This window comes from Lissotriton vulgaris, chromosome 3_1 (genome assembly GCF_964263255.1).
Source record: "Lissotriton vulgaris chromosome 3_1, aLisVul1.2, whole genome shotgun sequence".
Taxonomy (NCBI): domain Eukaryota; kingdom Metazoa; phylum Chordata; class Amphibia; order Caudata; family Salamandridae; genus Lissotriton; species Lissotriton vulgaris.
This window is the reverse complement of record NC_141689.1, coordinates 253,676,951-253,697,458: the sequence shown is the minus strand read 5'-3', so window position 1 is coordinate 253,697,458 and position 20,508 is coordinate 253,676,951. Positions and strand designations below refer to the sequence as shown.

Here is a 20,508-nt window from a genome sequence, read left to right as displayed (position 1 = left end):
CTTAGAATACTCAAGGAGTACAGACTTATTTATAACACATGTATTAATAAATGAAATAACACACACAGAAGCAGTTACAGGATGGACACGCTTTTGCCTTATCACGTAAATGACTTAAATGGGTAAATTCACCTGATTCTAACCGATTGGTGGAAGGTTAAGTGAAGAACTATTTGAGGATCCAACCAGCTGGTGGAGACCTGGCTCTATACTAAATAAGAGGAATCATACAAACCAGCAGATTTCATCTACTGAAGCATCTGCTTTTGGCTGTCAAACGAACCCCCCATTTTCCAGTCCTGTGGAAGACCCACCTTGATGCTTTTTACATTTGCGCCACTTACAGGGTCGAAATGTTGACTTACTGCATATGTCCGCACAGTGCTCATGATCACAGTTTATACTTATCAATGGATCCTACAGCATATGTGAATAAATGATATGGACAAAACAAAATCCCTCTTTTTCCCAAGCTCAGTGTCACATGTCTATTTGTATTGTACTTAGTGTACTGTCAATATCACCAATCACTATATGTTACTATTTTCACCACAGTCGACTATTCCTCACCATAATTGAATTTATAAAGTGTGACAGCCTTAAACATTTTGATAAAATTTGAATACATTATTGAAATTCTAACTCTGGTGTGTGTTATTTCATTTATTGATACATATGTTATAAATAAGTCTCTACTCCTGGAGTATTCTAAGCAATTGAGAATCCCAGACAGAACCAATTGTTTTACTTAATACTTATACCCAGGTTCTGAGGGACACCGGGTTACCCCATTATTTTTACCATTATAATACAGTATCCTGGTCTGTGGATAGAAGACAAACGTTATTGATATTCTGAGTAAAAAATCTTGGATCTGAGGTGTTCCAGAAGCCTGCAGCATCACATGTGAATGCTAGGGAAAGTTTTGTCATTGGCGTTCTAGCTTTATTTTTTGTTTAAAACCTTTTTATGTGTTCTGGAGTCTATCCATCGAGGACCTCTCATGCCATAGCTATACTTACTGGCTGCTTACTCAGTCGTTTGACCATATAAGGAAGGTCACCAAACATCGTTGTAGGTTATTGTATGGAACATGTCCCCTTTTTTTCATTGAAATTATATTAAATAGTAATTTGTACTGGTGATTGGCCTTACATCTTGTAGGCAGAGCAGAGACGTTTATACAAAATGGAAGAGGAACGTGCTCATAGAGAGAAACTTCAGAAGCAGCAGGAGACGAGAAACATGCTGGAGAGTACGCTGCGCTTGAAGATGAAGCGCCTTGCCCGAGAGCAACAGGAGGAACTCACTCTTGACATGAAGATCTTGGAGCAGCTACTTCAGGACACAGAGGATGAAACTCTTGGAAGCCACCAAAGAAAAGTAAGCAGATGCCATTTCACACATTGCATGGAAATCTGTGAAAACTGTATATTTACATAGGTGTACTTGATATAAATCAGCGAAAAATACATGTTTGACATTAGGTAAATGTTCAATACATATTGATTTTTTTTTTGCCACCTGTAAAATATAAATTCACATGGGGATATCTCTAAAATATATGTGGTGATATTTCACACCCAGTTTGCACATTTACTGTAGGCTGATTTTTGGCACAAAATATAGTCCACAATTTGAGTGTGAAACCCTCCCGGGGACATTTGTGACCACCTATTTCCGGACAGAAGGACAATGGTATAACCAGCTCTAATTCATATTACCCCATCAATTCCAGCGGTAAACCATCCTTTTGTTTTTATTGCAACCATCATCTAATGAAGTCAGAAAGCAATTACATAGTAGAAATTGTTCACACAAACCAGCCAGCAAGTGCAGTCTGTTTCTAATAGTGAGAATTGAAGAATCAAGTGGATAATTTATTAGAAGGTATATATATATATATATATATATATATATCTATATCAATTCAAACCATATGGCTCCCTTTCTTTCCCGGTAGGCGCTGCTAGATGTGGCCGCGTTACTCCTGCGGTTGAGCCCAACCGCTACTTTATCCAAACAACGATTCCTTCCACGGAAGGAAATCCTGGAGTCGCAATTTACCCAATATGATTCACAAAGAGGTTAGTTTCAAAGTTGTTTATTCCAATCCATGGGGTGTCAAACAAAACCAAGGCAAAAACCAACGCGTTTCGACAGCCTCCGCTGTCTTGGTTTTGTTTGACACCCCATGGATTGGAATAAACAACTTTGAAACTAACCTCTTTGTGAATCATATTGGGTAAATTGCGACTCCAGGATTTCCTTCCGTGGAAGGAATCGTTGTTTGGATATATATATGTATATATATATATATATATACGCTAACGCTCCCGCAGCACACCGTACGAGACAGCGCCCTCCAGGAGAACAAACGGACTCCAAGTCTGCGTGGTAGGTTTAGCAGAGTTTTTTTATTTTTTTATGTATAATCCCAAAGGTGCAACGATCCGACGCGTTTCGGCGAACCTGTCGCCTTGCTCACCAGATGGCAGCGTTTGTGAGTGTGTATATTTTAAATAATAAAACACCAATAGCAACACTTCTTGTCATAGGTCACATGACCTCTTAGTCATCGTTGTATAGACATAGAAAACAGACCCAAAATGACGCTGTTTCTAAATGCTAATAGTCACAACCGACCTGATAGCTGTATAAATACACAGTACACATAAACCTTATTGTGTTTGCGACCACAATTCTCATTATGATTGCATTGCTCTATTCTTATTAAAACAATAAATACTAGAATTACTATTAAAATCATAACAATATATAGCAATGAAATCATTGTTAGTTATATATATGTATCTTCACAACACTTTCCACTTATCCAAGTAGAAAAAGGCGAGCACACTGGAATCCGGTTAAGAATTTTTTATTTGCAACCCCCCTCAACCCCCGACAGACGCGTTTCGCTACTCTACTCTAGCTTCGTCAGTGTCAGTTTGTTTGTGAAAAAGTGCGCTGTTTTAAACCAATTGGCCACTACCCACATCATTGACATAGATAAACTCTTTTTAAAAAATGACAAATGTGGCGGCCATCCTGTAGCGTATATTTCCTTTTTTAACACATGGTATAAAAAACTTAGCGCAATTTAAATATAAAGTGCTCAGTGTTCATTAAAAACATAGAATACAACAAACATTTCATCATATTATTTACATACCAGTTGAAATGATAGTAATAAGGAAAACAATCAGACAATTATGGGGTCAGGGTATATACTAACAATCGTGTAGTTTATAATTTAAGCGATTGGGGGATGTATTCCCAATTATTTATATTAACAAGATTTTAGTGAACCCTCATATATTTGCCTTTAGTTTTTCCTGTTTTGCGGCCTTGAATGGGCTTTCTTACTTTTAATTATCGATTTTCAACTGATGGCGGGCATAAGACATTTCTGGGTTTCAAAAGGGAGTGATGTATTGTATTTCTCATTAATTCCAGAGTATCCATATTTACCGTATAAAGTGCATGGTCCCATGTACCTATACTAGAGGTGGACCCATGGTTCCTCGTCATTATTCAGGCCCCATGGAGTCATGGTTTTTAGATCGATTATGTACCTGGACTCCAGGATTCTCAGTGCCTTCTCTCTGTCCCCCCCTCGTTCTTGTTTATTTACCCAATCTATACAGTAGAAGCTTAACAGATCTCTACTGCTCTGATGGCATTCGGCAAAGTGGCGGGCTACTGGGTAAGATCTATCTTTATTCGTTATAGCCAGCATGTGTTCCAGGATCCTAAGCTTCGTGGGATTGATGGTACTCCCTATGTATCTTTTTCTACAAGGGCACTCAAGACAGTAGATGGTGAATTCCGAGTTACAATTTAACAATTTCATGATTTTTCTGTTGGGTCCGCCTTCCCCAGTTCTATTAGGATACTCTGCAATTTTTCTACTCCCTTTACAAGCTTTACAGCGAAGGCAGGGGAAAAACAGTAACTGACTTTGTTTTGTTAGAATAATGGCTGTGGACCAGATGATCTGACAATGACTGACAGCGTTGAAAGGTTATTAAAGGTTGCTGTGTTAGATGTTTTTTTAACACATTGTCCGTCATTAGGATGTGCCAGTTTTTTCTTAAGATGTGGACAAGATCACCAGATCTGGTGTTAAATTTGGTGATCATTCTCACTTCGTCCCCCACCTTAGGCACCTCTTTAGGCATCAGGAGGTCCCTCCTGTTAACCACGGATGCCTTCAATGAAGCTTGTTCCAGTAAGCTATTGGAATAGCCCCTATTATGGAACCTTTGCTTAGCCTCAAATTTGGCTACTTGAAAGTCGGTTTCCATTGAGCAGTTTCTCTTTAAGCGTAACAGCTCACCATAGGGAACGTTCCTAACGAGACTCTTGGGGTGATAACTGGCTGCATGCAAAACTGCATTCCCCGCTGTTGGCTTTCTGTAGAGTTTCGTTTGGAGCGTGTTGTTTTTTATATATATTTCCAAATCCAAATAGCAGATACTAGTGGCACTAATTGTGCTGGTAAACTTCAAGTTTTTTGTTATATTATTTAGCTTGGCGATATAATCCTCAGCCGAGTTCCTATCACGTCGCCAAATAATACAAAGGTCATCAATATACCTGGTCCACATTAAGATGTTGTCAGTCCATGTCTCATTTTGTTCTGCCCACGCTTCGTGCTTCTCCCACCAGCCCACGAACAAAAAAAAAAACAAAAAAAAAAAAATATATATATATATATATATATATATATATATATATATATATATATATTCGGTGAAAATCCCAACCACTTCCAGAGAGCCCCTGGTGAGGAAGGAAACTCAGGCCTCTGCAGCAAAGTTTTTAGGCAAAAAATACTTTATTTATCACCCCTCACGATGACGCGTTTCGGGCTATGCAGCCCTTGATCACATTCAGCTTAAACTGCGCCATTTTTTTCTTTATATACATGTGGTGAAAGTGCACACCTGGGTTGCATTAGAATAGCATTCACAAGGTCAAATGGCAGTGTAAAAAGACTATGTTAACATGATGTGCACAGTATTTCTTCTATACCTGACACAAATACATGCTTAAACGCTATTTAGATTATTTAAAAATTCTAAATGCTTGTGTATTTCGCACACAACATTAGTTTCAATAATTATAGCGATTTTTCACAAAACTAGTTGTTAAGATACAATAAATAGATAAATAGTGCATGAAATGCACAGAAGTTTCCATCTGGATAAATCCATATTGTATCAATGTTCTGTTTTAACATTACATTACTGCGCTGCCCTTGTGCATTGTAAATATAACCGGATAAATCGAGGCAACCAAAGTACTCAATGAAAGTGCTTAGTGCAAACAGATCCTAAAATAAGGACTAACAAGACAGTGCAAAAAACAGTTGTGTGTAAATTGGCATAAAGAAGTGCAGTGCAATATTAAATACAATAAAACCTTGATTAACATTATAAAATACAATATACATAGTTAATAGCAAGCATGTATTACAAGTCATCATTAATAAGATACTCCATCCGGGTAAAATATTAAAATTGATAAAATATTCAAAAATTACCGTATTGCTAAAAACCAGTACATTGTAAAAACAATAATCAAGGCGAGGTATAGAAAAGGTGTTGACTCACTTTTTGGAAATGCTAATACATATATGTTGTTATAAGAGAATTTAACAGAACAACTGATTTGTAACCAATGTTTCTTTAAACACACTAGGCAATATTGTTTCCTTACAGAAAAGTATGCATATCTTCTGTGTTGTTTATTCCCTGTGGCCATTTACTGTCAAACTCTAATATAAACTTCGTTTCAAGTTGCCTAAGTTGACGCTCTCGATTGCCACCCCTCTTGGATTTCGGAATGGCACTGATAACATAATATGATAGACAATTAATATCCTTACCATGACAGTTAGCAAAGTGCCTGGTCACAGGGTATGCAGGATCGTTATGTAATATTGCCCTTATGTGCTGCAAAATTCTAACGTGCACTGGCTGCTTAGTACTACCAATGTAGTTTAGCCCGCAAGTGCACGTCAAAACGTAAACAGCACAATCAGTTTTACAGTTGTAGCTGCCTCTAATCGGGACAGGAGACGTCTGGAAGGGTGTTCGATTGCTTGTCTTGTTACACCCAAATTTGCATGCTCGCCAAGAGGTACAATGCCTAAAGCCATTAGTGGTATGTAACCAAAGTGGTGGTTTTCTAGTTTCTGGGTAATTTTTATCAAGTTCAGTGCCCATCGATTTGCCTCTTCTAAAGGTAATTGATGGTATATTGGGCAACCTTTCTTGTAACATAACATCGGTCAAAACAATTGGCCAATGTTTAGTCATGATAGTTCTAATCCTTCTCTCTTGCCTAGAAAAAGTGGTAATAAATCTAGGATTGTCAGAAACTTCCTTTTCTTGATCTTTATCAGTGTGAAGCTTAGTGAACAAAGTATTTCTAAGACGTTCACTTGCTTTACTAATGGCATTATGAATAACTTTGTTGCTGTATCCTCGGCTTTTGAGACGCTTGCACATAGTCTCTTGACATGTTAAAAAATCTGCATGGGCACTACAAATACGTTTCAGTCTTAAGATTTTACCATACGGGATACTCGCTTTAAGATGTTTAGGGTGAGAACTTTCAGCATGTAAGGTTATGTTCCCAGCTGTGGGTTTACGAAATAGCGTTGTGCTTAATATCCCGTCCTTGACTTGAAGCCTCACGTCAAGGAAATCAATTTGTAGTTTGCTAATCGTTGAGGTAAAATTTAAATTCATGCAATTATCATTAATGGTTGCAATGAATGATTCTGCCTTTTCCTGTGTTCCCTGCCATAATAGGAACACATCATCAATATATACCGATAGTATGCAGTGACATGTCTTTCGAATATGTCCTTGTGAGTGCGCCTAAGGACCTGTTCCTCCCACCAGCCTACATGTAAACATGCATAGCTGGGGGATAAACAGGCCCCCATAGCGACTCCTCTAAGTTGTTTATACAAAGTGTCATTGAAAAGAAAGAAATTATTGTGTAAGCACCAATCGATCAATGTAAGGATAACTTTGCTATGAGCATAGTATTCGACAGGACGCCTAGACAAATAATATTTAATGGCCTCTAGTCCTTGACAGTGGTCAGTACTAGTATATAACGACTCTATGTCGAGTGTGATTAACATAAGGCCGTCCGACCGACCATGTTATATTGTCTGTTTTAGAAAGAAAATCTCCAGTATCTTTGATGTAACTAGGAAGGGTAACAACTATCTCTTGCAAGAAGTAGTCAATATATTGACCAAGATGTTCTCCCATGCTTCCTATAGCGTAAATAATGGGCCTACTAGGAACAGGCATTCTACCTTTGTGTATCTTAGGAATAAGATACAAAATGGGGAGTTTAGGAAATTCATTATACAAAAATTTAAACTCCTCATTGGAGATGAGGCCCTCTCTCTTCCACTGACACAACAATTTGTATATGTTCTCTTTAGCCTTATCATATTCTTTTGGAATGGCTTTTTTGTAGCAAGCAATGTCTGCAAGTTGCCTGTTTGCTTCAGCAATATAGTCTGCTTTAGGCCACAAAACGACGTTACCGCCCTTATCAGACTTTTTAACTATTACATCACAGTTGTTACTGAGTTTTGTCATTAAATTGGTATATGCCAAGTTTTTATAGAACTTCACTGTAGTGGGGCGCCATCACGCCCCAAACAATCGCACAGCTGAGTGTGCCAATAGCCTTCATGTTTCCTTATTTTTCCTTTTTGCATATTCATCCATATTATTCCATGCTTATTCCACACTTGTCATCCTCATTATTCAGTTTTAGTTCGAGCGCCCCACTACAGTGAAGTTCATAACCCTGTTGCCATTTGGGCATGGCAATAAACTCAATCTGCACGCACTCTTGAGAAAAAAGAGACACGCATGAAAAACACGACAGTAGACAGGTGTGCATCCTGACCCCCTTTTACAGTGAAGTTTTTATAGAATACATTACGTTGCCATCTATTTTTTCTTACAGTATGATTTAACTTCTTTATGTCTGACACAACCATATCATGATATGTGTCAATACAATCTTTAGGCATAATAGGCACGAACACAGAATTAGGTTTGAAAGGACTTAGACCCACACCCTTCTGCATACAATCTATTCTACGTAATCTATCTTGTGTGGACAGATCAACATTGTCTAGGGTGCCTGTGTCTGCCTCTTCATTATTCCATTCATTAAACAAAAGCACAGCAGGAGGATCAGAAACCAACAAGGATGGTACATTCCCTTCGCCCACTATTGTTGTATCAGGAATAAGTGGATGAACTTTGTCAGTTTTAGATGCAAAGAACTTTTTTAATTTTAGGTTTCGGATGAAGCAATAAACATCAATGCGCGTTTTGGCATAATTGAAATTTTCTCCTGGACAGTAATTGAGTCCCAGTGCCAGTAACTGTTGTTCTGCTGTAGAAAGTTCAACATCGCTGAGATTGATTACTGTGTTATCAATTACTGTCCCGTCTTTTTCCAATAGGTTTTCTTTTTCTTTTTTGTGAGTTGCTTTCCAGCGTTTGCGCTGTGCCCATCGTTTTATGTTCCTACATTTGCGTCTGGTTGTTTTTTCTGTCTCGGACGCAATGTTCTCAGTCTCTCCTCTACTAAAAAATCCAATTCTTCACTCATGTTCAAGTACATTTTGTTTGTTATAAACATGATTACTATCTTTGGAAAGGTTGGCTTATGTGCAACATTTTATATTAGGCTAGAAATAGGTGTTCTATGTGTCTGTTATATGTAGGTTTTTTTGCTTCGAATTTTTCAGGAAAGAATCCATTAGAGCTGTGGACCGGACTAAGAGACGCGGGAGATATTCCGCGTACAACAATATATCCGGTATCATTTATGTTGGTGTAAATACTTTGTTTTGCTTTGCACATCTTATTTGCAGTAGTGTATTATTAGTTCCTGATGAAAGCCAGAAGGGAATGTCCCTGTGAAATGGCAGAAACATGTTGACCACTATACCATCTATTACTGGCAGTTATTATGTCAAACTGTCATACACTCTCTTTTTAACATTGACACCATGAATGTTTCCTATTAAAAATATTCCTTGTTCTCATGGTAGCCAATTTTAAGTTATACACTTGTTTTTTGTTTACAGTTTTTTCTCACTGCAACTAATATCTCACACCATTTCACTCATTTTCTGGCATTGGATGGCTGGATCCATCGCTGGTGGTCTCGGAGAAGTGGAGAATAACACACTATTCCAACAGGTGTGTCTCCCTATCTGGACAAGTATCCATAAAGAGTCCCAGATGATGATGCTCCGCCATTTGGGTGGGCTGATGGGATTCATTTCCTGTATATGGTGACACTTACACTACATCAGACACATAGTCCTTTTATTATGCTTGTGTTTACAGTATAGACCGCTGACAGTCATATATGTTTGTTTCTACATGGTATATGAGGGTGTAGACTGTCCGCTGGGTCTTTAAACATTGATTCCCCTTCGACCCCCCTCCACTCATTTGTTATACACAGTTGAATACACCGGTGACTGGCAGTACAAAAGAGAACACACAGACTGCATGTTCTATCTGGGGAGTCAGAAAAATCGCATGTGACATCCATCAGAGAGCTGCGTGAACAATTACCTGGTAATCTCTTCAGCACAATGCAAACATGCACATACATGACACTGTTCAGGGATCCATCAATCTGACAGGGAGGGGATGCAGGAAGAAAAGAGAACGTGTAATAACATGGCCAGGCTTGTGTAAGAGAGCAGCGGGTGGTAAAGAAGTAGTAGAGGCAGGCAAATTGGTAAAAGGACTGTGGATGCACATACTTAGGTGGGGTGACCAACAGGCGAGAGAGGTAGAGAATGAGGAAGGACAGTGTGAGGGAGAGAGGCCACGGAGTGATGAAAAGAATGAGAAGTGTGTGAGGAAGGGAGGCCAGGGAGTAAGGAAGAGGATGAAGAGTGGCGGCGGTGAGCATGACATGATAAAGGAACTGCCGAATTATTTATTACAACCATGGATACTATTCTAGTATTTGTCCTTCTCTATCGATAGCAGCAGGAGTGAAGGAGCATGTTTTATATTGCTAAAAAATACTAGTTAATAATTTTGCCAAGAATATGAAATTGCACCTTAGTTTGTAATTTCTTAAGTCCTTATTTCAGCAATTATGTTGATGTTTACATTTCAAAGAATCAATGAATGGGAGATCACAATGTAACTAGTCAGAGAAAAAGTGGTGTCTGTCAAGATGCTCCAGATATTTGAGGTTTTAGTTTTATAATTTATTTGTTTCTGATATGCCACTTTGATAAATGTAAACTGCTGATTCCAGAAAGACAATAAAAGAGAACGACAGAAGACATCACCACCGCAGGAAAATGCCACCCAACAAACATGCACAAACATTCTTGCCACACATTAGCATTAGCACCTCCAGAATCATGCTTTCGTGATACAGTGGAAAAAGTCTTTGCATCAAGAATTACTTTAAGTTCTCCCAAGGACATACGGCCAGTCAAAAATGTTCTGTGATGCAACCCCTGGGGCCTCGTCACTTGAAGGGAGCTCTAGGGATGGATCAGTAAACATTATTATGTATCTGTGTCACGTAACCAAATAGAACTATCCATAACAGAGGAGGCCTTGATCTGTGCGTCAGTAGGGACCTTGCCGGACTTAACCCTATAGATATTTCCTCTTTGTCTTCATCTCCAACCTCCGCATCTAAAAGTGTTTTTGAAACATGATACTTCGCATTGTGAAGCACATTTATTCTGATTACTTCGCCTGTTCACCATGATCTTCTTGAACCTCCTGGATCAGCCCAGCAAGCCAATGCCTTCCCATATCAGCGAACAAAAAAACTTAACGTTGTCACAAATATGCAGAGAAATTGTTACCTGCGGGTATAGTGCAGCTCCTTTCAATAACTGCTTAATCTAAAGTGTGACGCAGCGATTTAGGCAACTGCGTGCTTGAGCTATCATTCCTGTCACGACTGCGTGGAAGTCATTCAGAAGCAGAAATCTGAGGTGTCCACCTTTAACCAGCCGTGAATGTTTGTGTGCCACTTTCCTGGTGTCCTGCTCAGGTTTAATCTTGTCACCATCAAAACTGTGCATTAAAGCACACTTGGAAAATAAGTTACAACTGGCCTTCACGTGTGCCTGGTGATAAGTTAATGCAGTGCTTAATATGAAAAAATCGTTTTCATGTTTCATCGTAATATGAAAGTGGATTTGTGGTGGAGGTGATGAGCCACAGACTCAGCCACCCACCCCTCTGAACCTGCTGCTCTCTTTCCTCACTCGCTCCGAATTTCGTTCCCCTAATGACTTCTGCTGCACTGCAGCAGCCAGACTCAAGAGTCCAGAGCCAGCAAATCGCACAAAGCACTGACTGCCCCAGGCCTCAATTAACTCCTCACAAGAGCGTAGGGGTGAAGCGCGTGACGCGTCACTGCTATGTTCTCATCGCGAGGGCTGGCCAAAATGTCCTCCAGGGCCGTCATTGGTAGCGCCCGCGCGCTATAAGATTGACGGCCCTGGGATGTACCAACACTGAAGTAAACACAAACGCAGGACTTTTGGCAATTTTTAAAGCACTGCAGGCGCTGGCGCGGCAGCAGCTACTTAAAACAACAAGAAGCAGGCCAGGTGCGCACACTGCATGCAGCTTTGCACTTTTAAACTGGGCCGCAGTCCCAGCACCGGTGGGCCGTTGCGGCCACGGCAGCCTTTATAATTTATTTGGGGACACTGTGTTCCCGAATAAATTATAAAGGCTGCCGCGGCCGTAACGGCCTACCAGTGCCAGTAATGCTGCCTGGGGAGGACCACACCCCCGCCCACCCTAGCTACGCCACTGGACAGCGGAGGCCATGGCAAAAACCATGGCTTCCGCTCTTCTGTCCAATCAATCAATCAATCATTTGTAAATCGCACTACATACCCTCGAGGGGCTCAAGGCGCTGCGGGGGCGCTACTGATCGAACAGCCAGGTCTTGAGTATCCTCCTGAAGGTGAGCAGGTCTTGGGTCTGTCGTAGGCTCAGTGGGAGGGTGTTCCATGTCTTGGAGGCGAGGTGGGAGAAGGATCTCCCACCGGTTGTTCTTCGGATGCGCGGGACCGTGCCGAGTGAGAGGTCGGCGGAGCGTAGCTGGCAGTTGGGGATGTAGAAGGAGAGCCGTCTGTTAAGGTAGGCTGGGCCGGTTTTGTGGAGTGCCTTGTGTGCGTGGGTGAGGAGCTTGAAGGATATCCTCTTGTTGATGGGAAGCCAGTGCAGGGTTCTCAGGTGGGGGTGATGTGGCCTTGGCGTGGTATGTCAAGGATCAGTCGTGCCGATGCGTTTTGGATGCGTTGTAGTCGTTTGATGAGCTTGGTCGGGGCTCCCGTGTAGAGGTCGTTTCCGTAGTCGAGTCTGCTGCTGATGAGGGCCTGGGTGACTGTCTTTCTTATATCTGTCGGGATCCATCTGTAGATCTTGTGGAGCATGCGGAGGGTGTTGAAGCAGGAGAAGGAGACGGCGTTGACTTGCTTGGTCATTGGGAGCGTTGAGTCGAGGATGATTCTCAGGTTGCGAGCGTGGTCGGTGGGTGTCGGGGCTGCCCCCTGTGCCGTCGGCCACCAGGAGTCATCCAAGGCTGGAGGGTTGGAGCCGAGGATGAGGACCTCCATCTTGTCCGAGTTCAGTTTCAGACGGCTGGTCCAGTCGGCGACAGCCTTCCTTCCTTCGTGGAGGATGGCTTTGGCAGTGATGGTGTCCTTGGTGAGGGAGAGGATCAGCTGAGTGTGGTCAGCGTAGAAGATTATGTTGAGGTCGTGCCATCGGGCTACGTGTGCGAGCGGGACCATGTAAATGTTGAACAGCGTCAGGCTGAGGGAGGATGCCTGGGGTACGCCCCAGGTGATCTCGGAGTCTTTGGAACGGAATGGGGGAGGCATACGCTCTGGGTTCTGCCGGAGAGGAAGCAGGTGGCCAGCCTTCTCTCGGATCCCTGCGGCATGGAGGCGTGTGCATAGTGTGCGGTGTAAGACGGTGTCGAAGGCGGCAGAGAGGTCTAGGAGGATGAGTGTTGCAGTCTCGCCGTTGTCCAGCAGGGCCCTTATGTTATCAGTGGCGGCGATGATGGCAATCTCGGTGCTGTGGTTGCTGCAGAACCCTGACTGGGAAGGGTCCAGGATTCTGTTTTCTTCGAGGTATCGGGTTAGCTGTCTGTTGGCGGTTTTCTCGATGACCTTGGCCGGGAAGGGGAGCAGAGAGATGGGCCGGAAGTTCTTGAAGTCTCTTGGGTCTGCCTTAGGTTTTTTGAGTAGGGTGCTGATCTCTGTGTGTTTCCAGATTTCTGGGAAGGTCTCCTCTCTCACGGGCTGAGTGGTCGCTCCGAGTGTCCCTTGCAGACATCTGGTATCGTAGCGCTGCATTGCTTCGTTTGCTTGAATTAGCCATCTCATTTCGCCTGCTGTGTACTATATTAGCGCTTTGCTTCATCTGCGCTCTGTTTATTTGCTTGAATTTTGAACTTCATTTGCGCTCTGTTTATATGCTTGAATTTTGCCATTTCATTTAGCCTGCTGTGTGCTATATTAGCGCTTTGCTTCATTTGCGCTCTGCTTATTTGTGACTGCTGTTTAGACTTTATCAGCGCGTTTGCCTCTAGCGCTCCGCTGTGCTCCCCCCTCCGCCTCCATTTTGTTTGTTGTTGTCGTCCTCGTGTGCCCGCCCCGCCTCCCAGCTGAGACGCCCTCCCACTGTCCAGAAATAGAGCTTCTCTCCCTGCAGGCGCCGTGACTCACTCCTCTCTCACGGGCTGAGTGGTCGCTCCCAGTGTCCCTTGCAGACATCTGGTATCGTAGCGCTGCATTGCTTCGTTTGCTTGAATTAGCCATCTCATTTCGCCTGCTGTGTACTATATTAGTGCTTTGCTTCATCTGCGCTCTGTTTATTTGCTTGAATTTTGAACTTCATTTGCGCTCTGTTTATATGCTTGAATTTTGCCATTTCATTTAGCCTGCTGTGTGCTATATTAGCGCTTTGCTTCATTTGCGCTCTGCTTATTTGTGACTGCTGTTTAGACTTTATCAGCGCGTTTGCCTCTAGCGCTCCGCTGTGCTCCCCCCTCCGCCTCCATTTTGTTTGTTGTTGTCGTCCTCGTGTGCCCGCCCCGCCTCCCAGCTGAGACGCCCTCGCCCCTCCCCCTCCACTATCCATATATGACAGTTCTTCCCGCGCGCAGCGTTCACGCGCAGCGACCGCGCCCAATCCGCGCCAAAGGTGCGCCAAAGGTAAGCTCGTCTACGCCCGTCCGCGCCTGGACCGTGCCCAGCGCCAGACCCCCTGGTCCTCGCACTGCCCACCCCTCCCGCATTACCTACGATGCCGCCACCCTCCTAGCCCTTAACCCCGGTCGCGCCCCCAACTGCGTCCAAGCCGCTCCTGCACACACCCATGGACCTTTCTCTTGCTACTCCTGCAAATTCATCGGCACCGACAACATCTCCGCTACGACCACACCACAGATTCCCGACCCCACCCACCTACAATGCATCTTGCTCAACACCCGTTCGGTCCACAGTCACGCCATTGACCTATGGAATCTACTAGACACCATCTCTCCAGACGTCGCCTTCCTAACTGAAACATGGATGAACGCTTCCTCCGCCCCAGACATCACCATTGCCATCCCTGAAGAATATAAGATCACACGCAAGGACCGTACCGGCCACACAGGAGGAGGAATCGCTATCGTCCATAAAAAATCAATCCACATCTCAACCAGCTCTGACGTCAATCTCGCCGACTCTGAACACCTTCATTTCCAGATCCACATCGACCCCAAGACCACACTCAGAGGCACCCTCCTCTACAGACCACCAGGACCCCGCGCAAAATTCAGTGAAGACATCACGGACTTCATCACCCCACACGCGCTCCCCTCCAAAGATTACATCCTTCTGGGAGACCTCAACTTTCACCTTGAAAAGAACAACGACCGCAACACCACCACCCTCTTGGACAACCTCGCCAACCTCGGACTTAAACAACTGGTCACTTCCCCCACCCACATAGCAGGTCATACTCTCGACCCTATCTTCACCTCCAGCAATCACGTCTCCTTCAGCCACACCACGGCTCTCCTTTGGACTGACCACAGCTGCGTTCACTTTACCTACAACAAGCCTAAACTCATCAACAACCCCCAAACAACTCTGCAAAGAAACTGGAACAAAATCACCATCGACCAGATCTCCTCATCGCTCTTTCTAAACACCCCAGCCCACTCTTCTAACCCAGACCAAGCCGCCGCCAACTTCTCCCTATGGTTATCCAACAGCGCCGACATCCTAGCACCACTGAAAAAACGTCAAAGCAAACCTGGCAACAAGAAGGCCTCATGGTTCAACGATGATCTTAAGAAGTCCAAGAAACTCTGCCGCTCCCTTGAAAAGGCCTGGAAAAAAGACCCAACCACTAGCACCAAGGACGCCTTCAAAAACGCCACCCGCATACACCACCAACTAATCCGAAAGGCCAAGAAAACAGCATTCAAGGATCGACTAGACAACAACGCCCACAACAGCAAGGAACTTTTCAACATCGTCAAGGAATTTACCAATCCCTCGGCCAACTCCAACGACATCACCCCCTCTCAAGCCCTCTGCGACTCCCTGGCTCTATTCTTCCACAACAAAATTGCAGACACCCACAACAGCTTCAACAACCAACCCGGAGACCAACCCACCCAACCATATGATGAACATTCACCCCCCTTGAACACCCTCAACGACTGGAACCCAATCTCCACTGAGGACACCATCCGCTTGATGAACTCCATCCACTCAGGATCCCCCACAGACCCATGTCCTCACCACATCTTCAACAAAGCAGACTCCATCATAGCACCACACCTCCGAGACGTCATCAACTGCTCCCTCAACTCCGCCACCTTCCCGGAAAGCTGGAAACACGCTGAACTCACCGCCCTTCTGAAAAAACCCACAGCGGACCCCACCGAACTCAAAAATTACCGCCCCATCTCGCTCCTTCCTTTCCCGGCCAAAGTCATCGAGAAAGCTGTCAACAACCAGCTCGCCGCGTTCCTCGAAGCCAACAAATCCCTCGACTCCTCACAATCTGGCTTCCGAGCAAAACACAGCACTGAGACCGCCCTCATCGCAGCAACAGACGACATTCGTACTCTACTGGACAATGGAGACACAGTCGCCCTCATCCTCCTCGACCTCTCTGCAGCCTTCGACACAGTCTGTCACAGCACCCTTTTACAACGCCTCAGTAACATCGGAATCCAAGGAAAAGCACTTGAATGGATCACCTCGTTCCTCACCGGAAGAACCCAGAGAGTCCGCCTTCCACCATTCAAGTCCGAGGCCACTGAAGTCATCTGTGGCGTACCACAAGGATCCTCACTCAGTCCCACCCTCTTCAACGTATACATGAGCCCCCTCGCGGCCATCGCCCGCACACAACCTCAACATCATCTCCTACGCGGATGACACTCAACTGATCCTTTCACTCACTAATGACCCTAGCACCGCCAAAACTAACCTACACGAAGGAATGAAAGAAGTTGCCGAATGGATGAAACACAGCCGCCTGAAACTGAACTCAGATAAAACAGAAGTCCTCATCTTAGGTACATCCCCCTCTGCATGGGACGACTCCTGGTGGCCGGAAGCCCTTGGAAAAGCACCCATCCCGACGGACCACGCACGGAACCTGGGCGTCACCCTGGACTCCTCACTCTCAATGACCAGACAAGTCAACGCCGTCTCATCATCCTGCTTCAACATCCTTCACATGCTCAAAAAAACATTTCGCTGGATTCCCACCGAAACCAGAAAAACAGTCACCCACGCTCTGGTCACGAGCCGTCTGGACTACGGAAACACCCTCTACGCAGGTACTACCGCTAAACTCCAGAAAAAACTCCAACGAATCCAAAACGCCTCAGCCAGGATCATATTAGACATCCCGCGTAACGAACACATCTCTGGTCACCTGAAAAACCTCCACTGGCTACCTGTCAATAAGAGGATCACTTTCCGACTTCTAACCCACGCACACAAGGCACTCTACGAAATCGGACCAGAATGCCTCAACTCACGACTGTCCTTCTACACCCCCCCCCCCGCCAACTACGATCCTCCAGCCAAGCCCTCGCCAATGTACCTCGCATCAACAAGACCACCATGGGAGGTAGATCCTTCTCATACCTGGCGGCTAAAACATGGAACTCACTTCCCACTCACCTTCGCCTTACCCAGAACCACCTAGCATTCAGAAAGCAACTTAAAACGTGGATATTTGACAAGTAATCCTCCCCCCCTCCTAAGCGCCTTGAGACCCTCTGGGTATGTAGTGCGCTATATAAATATTATGACTTGACTTGACTTGACGGTCTCGAGGGAGAGGTTGATGACGTTGCACAGGTGGGGTGCAATGGAGCTGCTTGCTCTGTTGAAGACGTGGTGCAGGAATGGGTCTGACGGAGAGCCGGAGTGGATTGTGCGCATGGTCTTGATGGTGCATTCTATGATCACGCTGGCCCAGGCTAGCAAGGGGTCGTGGTCGATGGTGTGCGAAGGGTCTGTTGTGTTGCTGTCTGTTGGGGCTGTCTGGGTGTTGAAGCTGTCATGGATGTCTGCTATCTTGCGGTGGAAGAAGGTGGCGAGGGAGTCGCACAGGGATTGCGACGGCGGGATGTCGTTGGTGTTGGAGCTGGGGTTGGAGATTTCCTTCACGATGTTGAAGAGCTCCTTGCTATTGTGTGCATTGTTGTCGAGGCGCTCTTTGAAGGAGGTCCTCTTGGCCGCCCTGATGAGGTGGTGGTGGTTGCGGATGGCGTCCTTGTGTGCTGCGTGGCTGTCCGGAGTTTGTTCACTGTGCCATTTCTTCTCTAGTTTCCGGCAGGCTTGCTTGGAGGCTAGGAGTTCTGGGGTGATCCAGCTGGCCCTCTTGCTGGTGTCTCTGTGGGGGGGTTTCTTCAGTGGAGCGAGGGTGTTTTGGCGCAGTCCTCGATCCAGCGTCTGAGGCTGTGGGCAGCGTCGTCGGTGTTGGAGGGTTTGGTGGGTGGGTTGAGAGGGAGGTTTGCGTGTAGTTGGTCTTCGGTGAATTTGCTCCAGCAGCGGCGGGGGATCTGTTGGGTGCGGTGGTGTGTGGTGGGCTTCTGGAAGGCGAAGTGTATGCAGCAGTGGTCGGTCCAGAGGAGTTCGGTGGTGTGGCTGATGGAGATGTGCGGGCTTGAGGAGAAGACGGGGTTGAGCATGTGGCCAGCGGAGTGGGTGGGTCGAAGGATTGCGCGATTCATTTAAAGATCCCTGCCAGGTAGGAGGGATGTTGGTGCCTTCAACAGGACCACCACTGTGGTGGTTCCCCTAAGACACTGAACTTTCTGAGCGAGTTTCATTTTGTTGCACCCGCTCATAATGTTTTTTTGCCATAAAGAAACAAACTCTCAAAGTGGGTGTTTCTTTCTTAAGAACATCCGCAAAAAATTGTCCTGACGTGCAGGGTGTCTTCTTTCATTTTGTGGTTTGATTTCCCTTCCTAGAACCACTATTCCTCACCCTACGTATGTCATTTACTCTATATAGGGCATGGTGGATGGGACATTAGGTCACATGCTTCTGACAATGGATCCAGCAGAGACTCAGCTGTCGGAATCCTTGTGGTCCTTCCACCTCTTAATGGGCAGAGGAACTGTTTCACCAAATTCTAAATGATCTTCATAATACAATCTGTAGGAACTGGGGTCACCAGTTCCCCGGGGGGTAGCTTGGCCCGAGCAGGTAGGCACCCGAAAACTTAGGTGTAAAGTGACCACACAGCACACACATCCACTGAGCCAGTGACCGCACCCAATGACTGAGACCACACCAGTAAGTTTGATACAAACAATAAGCTTTTATCTAGAATAAAATGCAGGGTATTCAATTACTCAATACGTTAACTCATCAAAGCATTTCATCAGGGGAGCAATTCAATAATCAAAGTAGTCTGTCGCAATAACCATTTCATTAAAGGAAATCAAGTTTCATTTCTCAGCAGTAAACATTTCATTATGTAACTGTAGGCTTTCAGGAAATGCGGCACTACGCAGGAGTAAACATTTCCTTAATCAGGAATGTCCCTAAAAATCAGGCAACACCTCCTTATGCAGTAGAACTAACATTTCATCAGGTAAATAAACACTTCCTTAGAGAAGCAGTAGAACTAACATTTCATCAGGTAAATAAACACTTCCTTAGAGAAGCAGTAGACCCATTTGTGTAAATGACCAGGCAGCATTTCATCACACAGCCTAGGTAGCTAATTCATCTAACAAGAACCCATTTATCAACTCATTAGGTAAAAGCAGATCACTGATATAGCAGGGGACTGCAGTAAAGGAACTCAGTTCTGGCCTAAAGGCGGCTGGGAGTAAGCAGTCCCCACCCTAGGGTCACTATTAGGGCCTTTGGCCTGGTCCAGGAAGTTCTGGGGACACAATGTGGCCAACGAGGCCCAGCAACAGTCTTCCCCAGGGGAGGGGCGAACTCGGGCCTCCTCCGGCCTTCCGCCCTCCTCCCCAGGGGTTACCTCAGTCTTCGGGCCGCTCCGGGCCACTTGCGGCGATTTCAGCAGGCAGAGGAGGGCTCCTGCCCTCCGGAGCCTCACTCGGCCCAGTGCAATCAGTGGCGGTTGGGGGAGGCTTGTGGCTGCCGGAGAGCCCCCCGCCCCGCGATGAAGTCAGTCCCGGGCCCCGCGTGGTCGTTAGGGACCCGGGGACCAATCAGGCCTGATCTTCGTATGGGCGCACCCGCAGCCGCCAATGGCAGTGCGGCCAGCAGGGGCACATCCCAACTGGCCAATGGAAGCACGGCGGGGCGGAGTCTCTGACGCGCCCCCGTCACGTGATGCTGGCAGAGGCTCTCAGGCCTAGTGCGGCCTAGCGGTGAAATGCGGAGGCCCTCTCCTGGCTCCGGGGGCCGCCGAGGGGGGTGATAATGTTGGCGCTTCAGGGCCGGCTGCGGCCGCGACCGGCGTCTGGAGCTCTGGCAAGGCGGCAAGGGCCGCGGTGGTGAGTGGAGCCGCTAGCGCTTTTCTCCTCAGTGCTTCAAGGCGGGACAGCGCTCCCTCAGGGCACAGCGCGATGAGGCAGAAGGGCGCTCTGCACTTCGAGCGTCTCGGGGGTCACAGCGCTCAATCGGCAACAGTGCTTCAGGTAGTCCCGCACTAGCAGGGCAGAAATAGCGGCCATAAACTTTGCGGCGCTTCGGGGGCAATGACAGCAGTTCTGGCACAGATTGCAGCGCTTCTCAGGGCACAGTAGGAGAGCGCTGAGTAGGCAGGGCGGGTAATGTAGCAGTCCCAGCAGGATAGGTAGTTCAGGAGGCTAGCTCTATGAAGGATGAGCGCTTAGCAGTACAGGCAGTTTATTCAGGGGGAGTTAGGCAGGGGGGCGCAGGTGTAGCACAGTCCGGTA

The 20,508-nt window shown here is 45.7% G+C and overlaps 1 protein-coding gene across 1 annotated transcript in view; it reads left to right on the top strand.

The window, feature by feature from the left end:
* CFAP53 (cilia and flagella associated protein 53) overlaps positions 1 to 20,508 on the top strand; it is a 135,153-nt gene that overhangs the window by 50,387 nt on the left and 64,258 nt on the right. Inside the window, exon 5 of the mRNA XM_086960378.1 lies at positions 1,165 to 1,383. Within this exon, the coding sequence (XP_086816504.1) occupies positions 1,165 to 1,383 (219 nt within the window). The remainder of the gene's footprint in view (positions 1 to 1,164; positions 1,384 to 20,508) is intronic.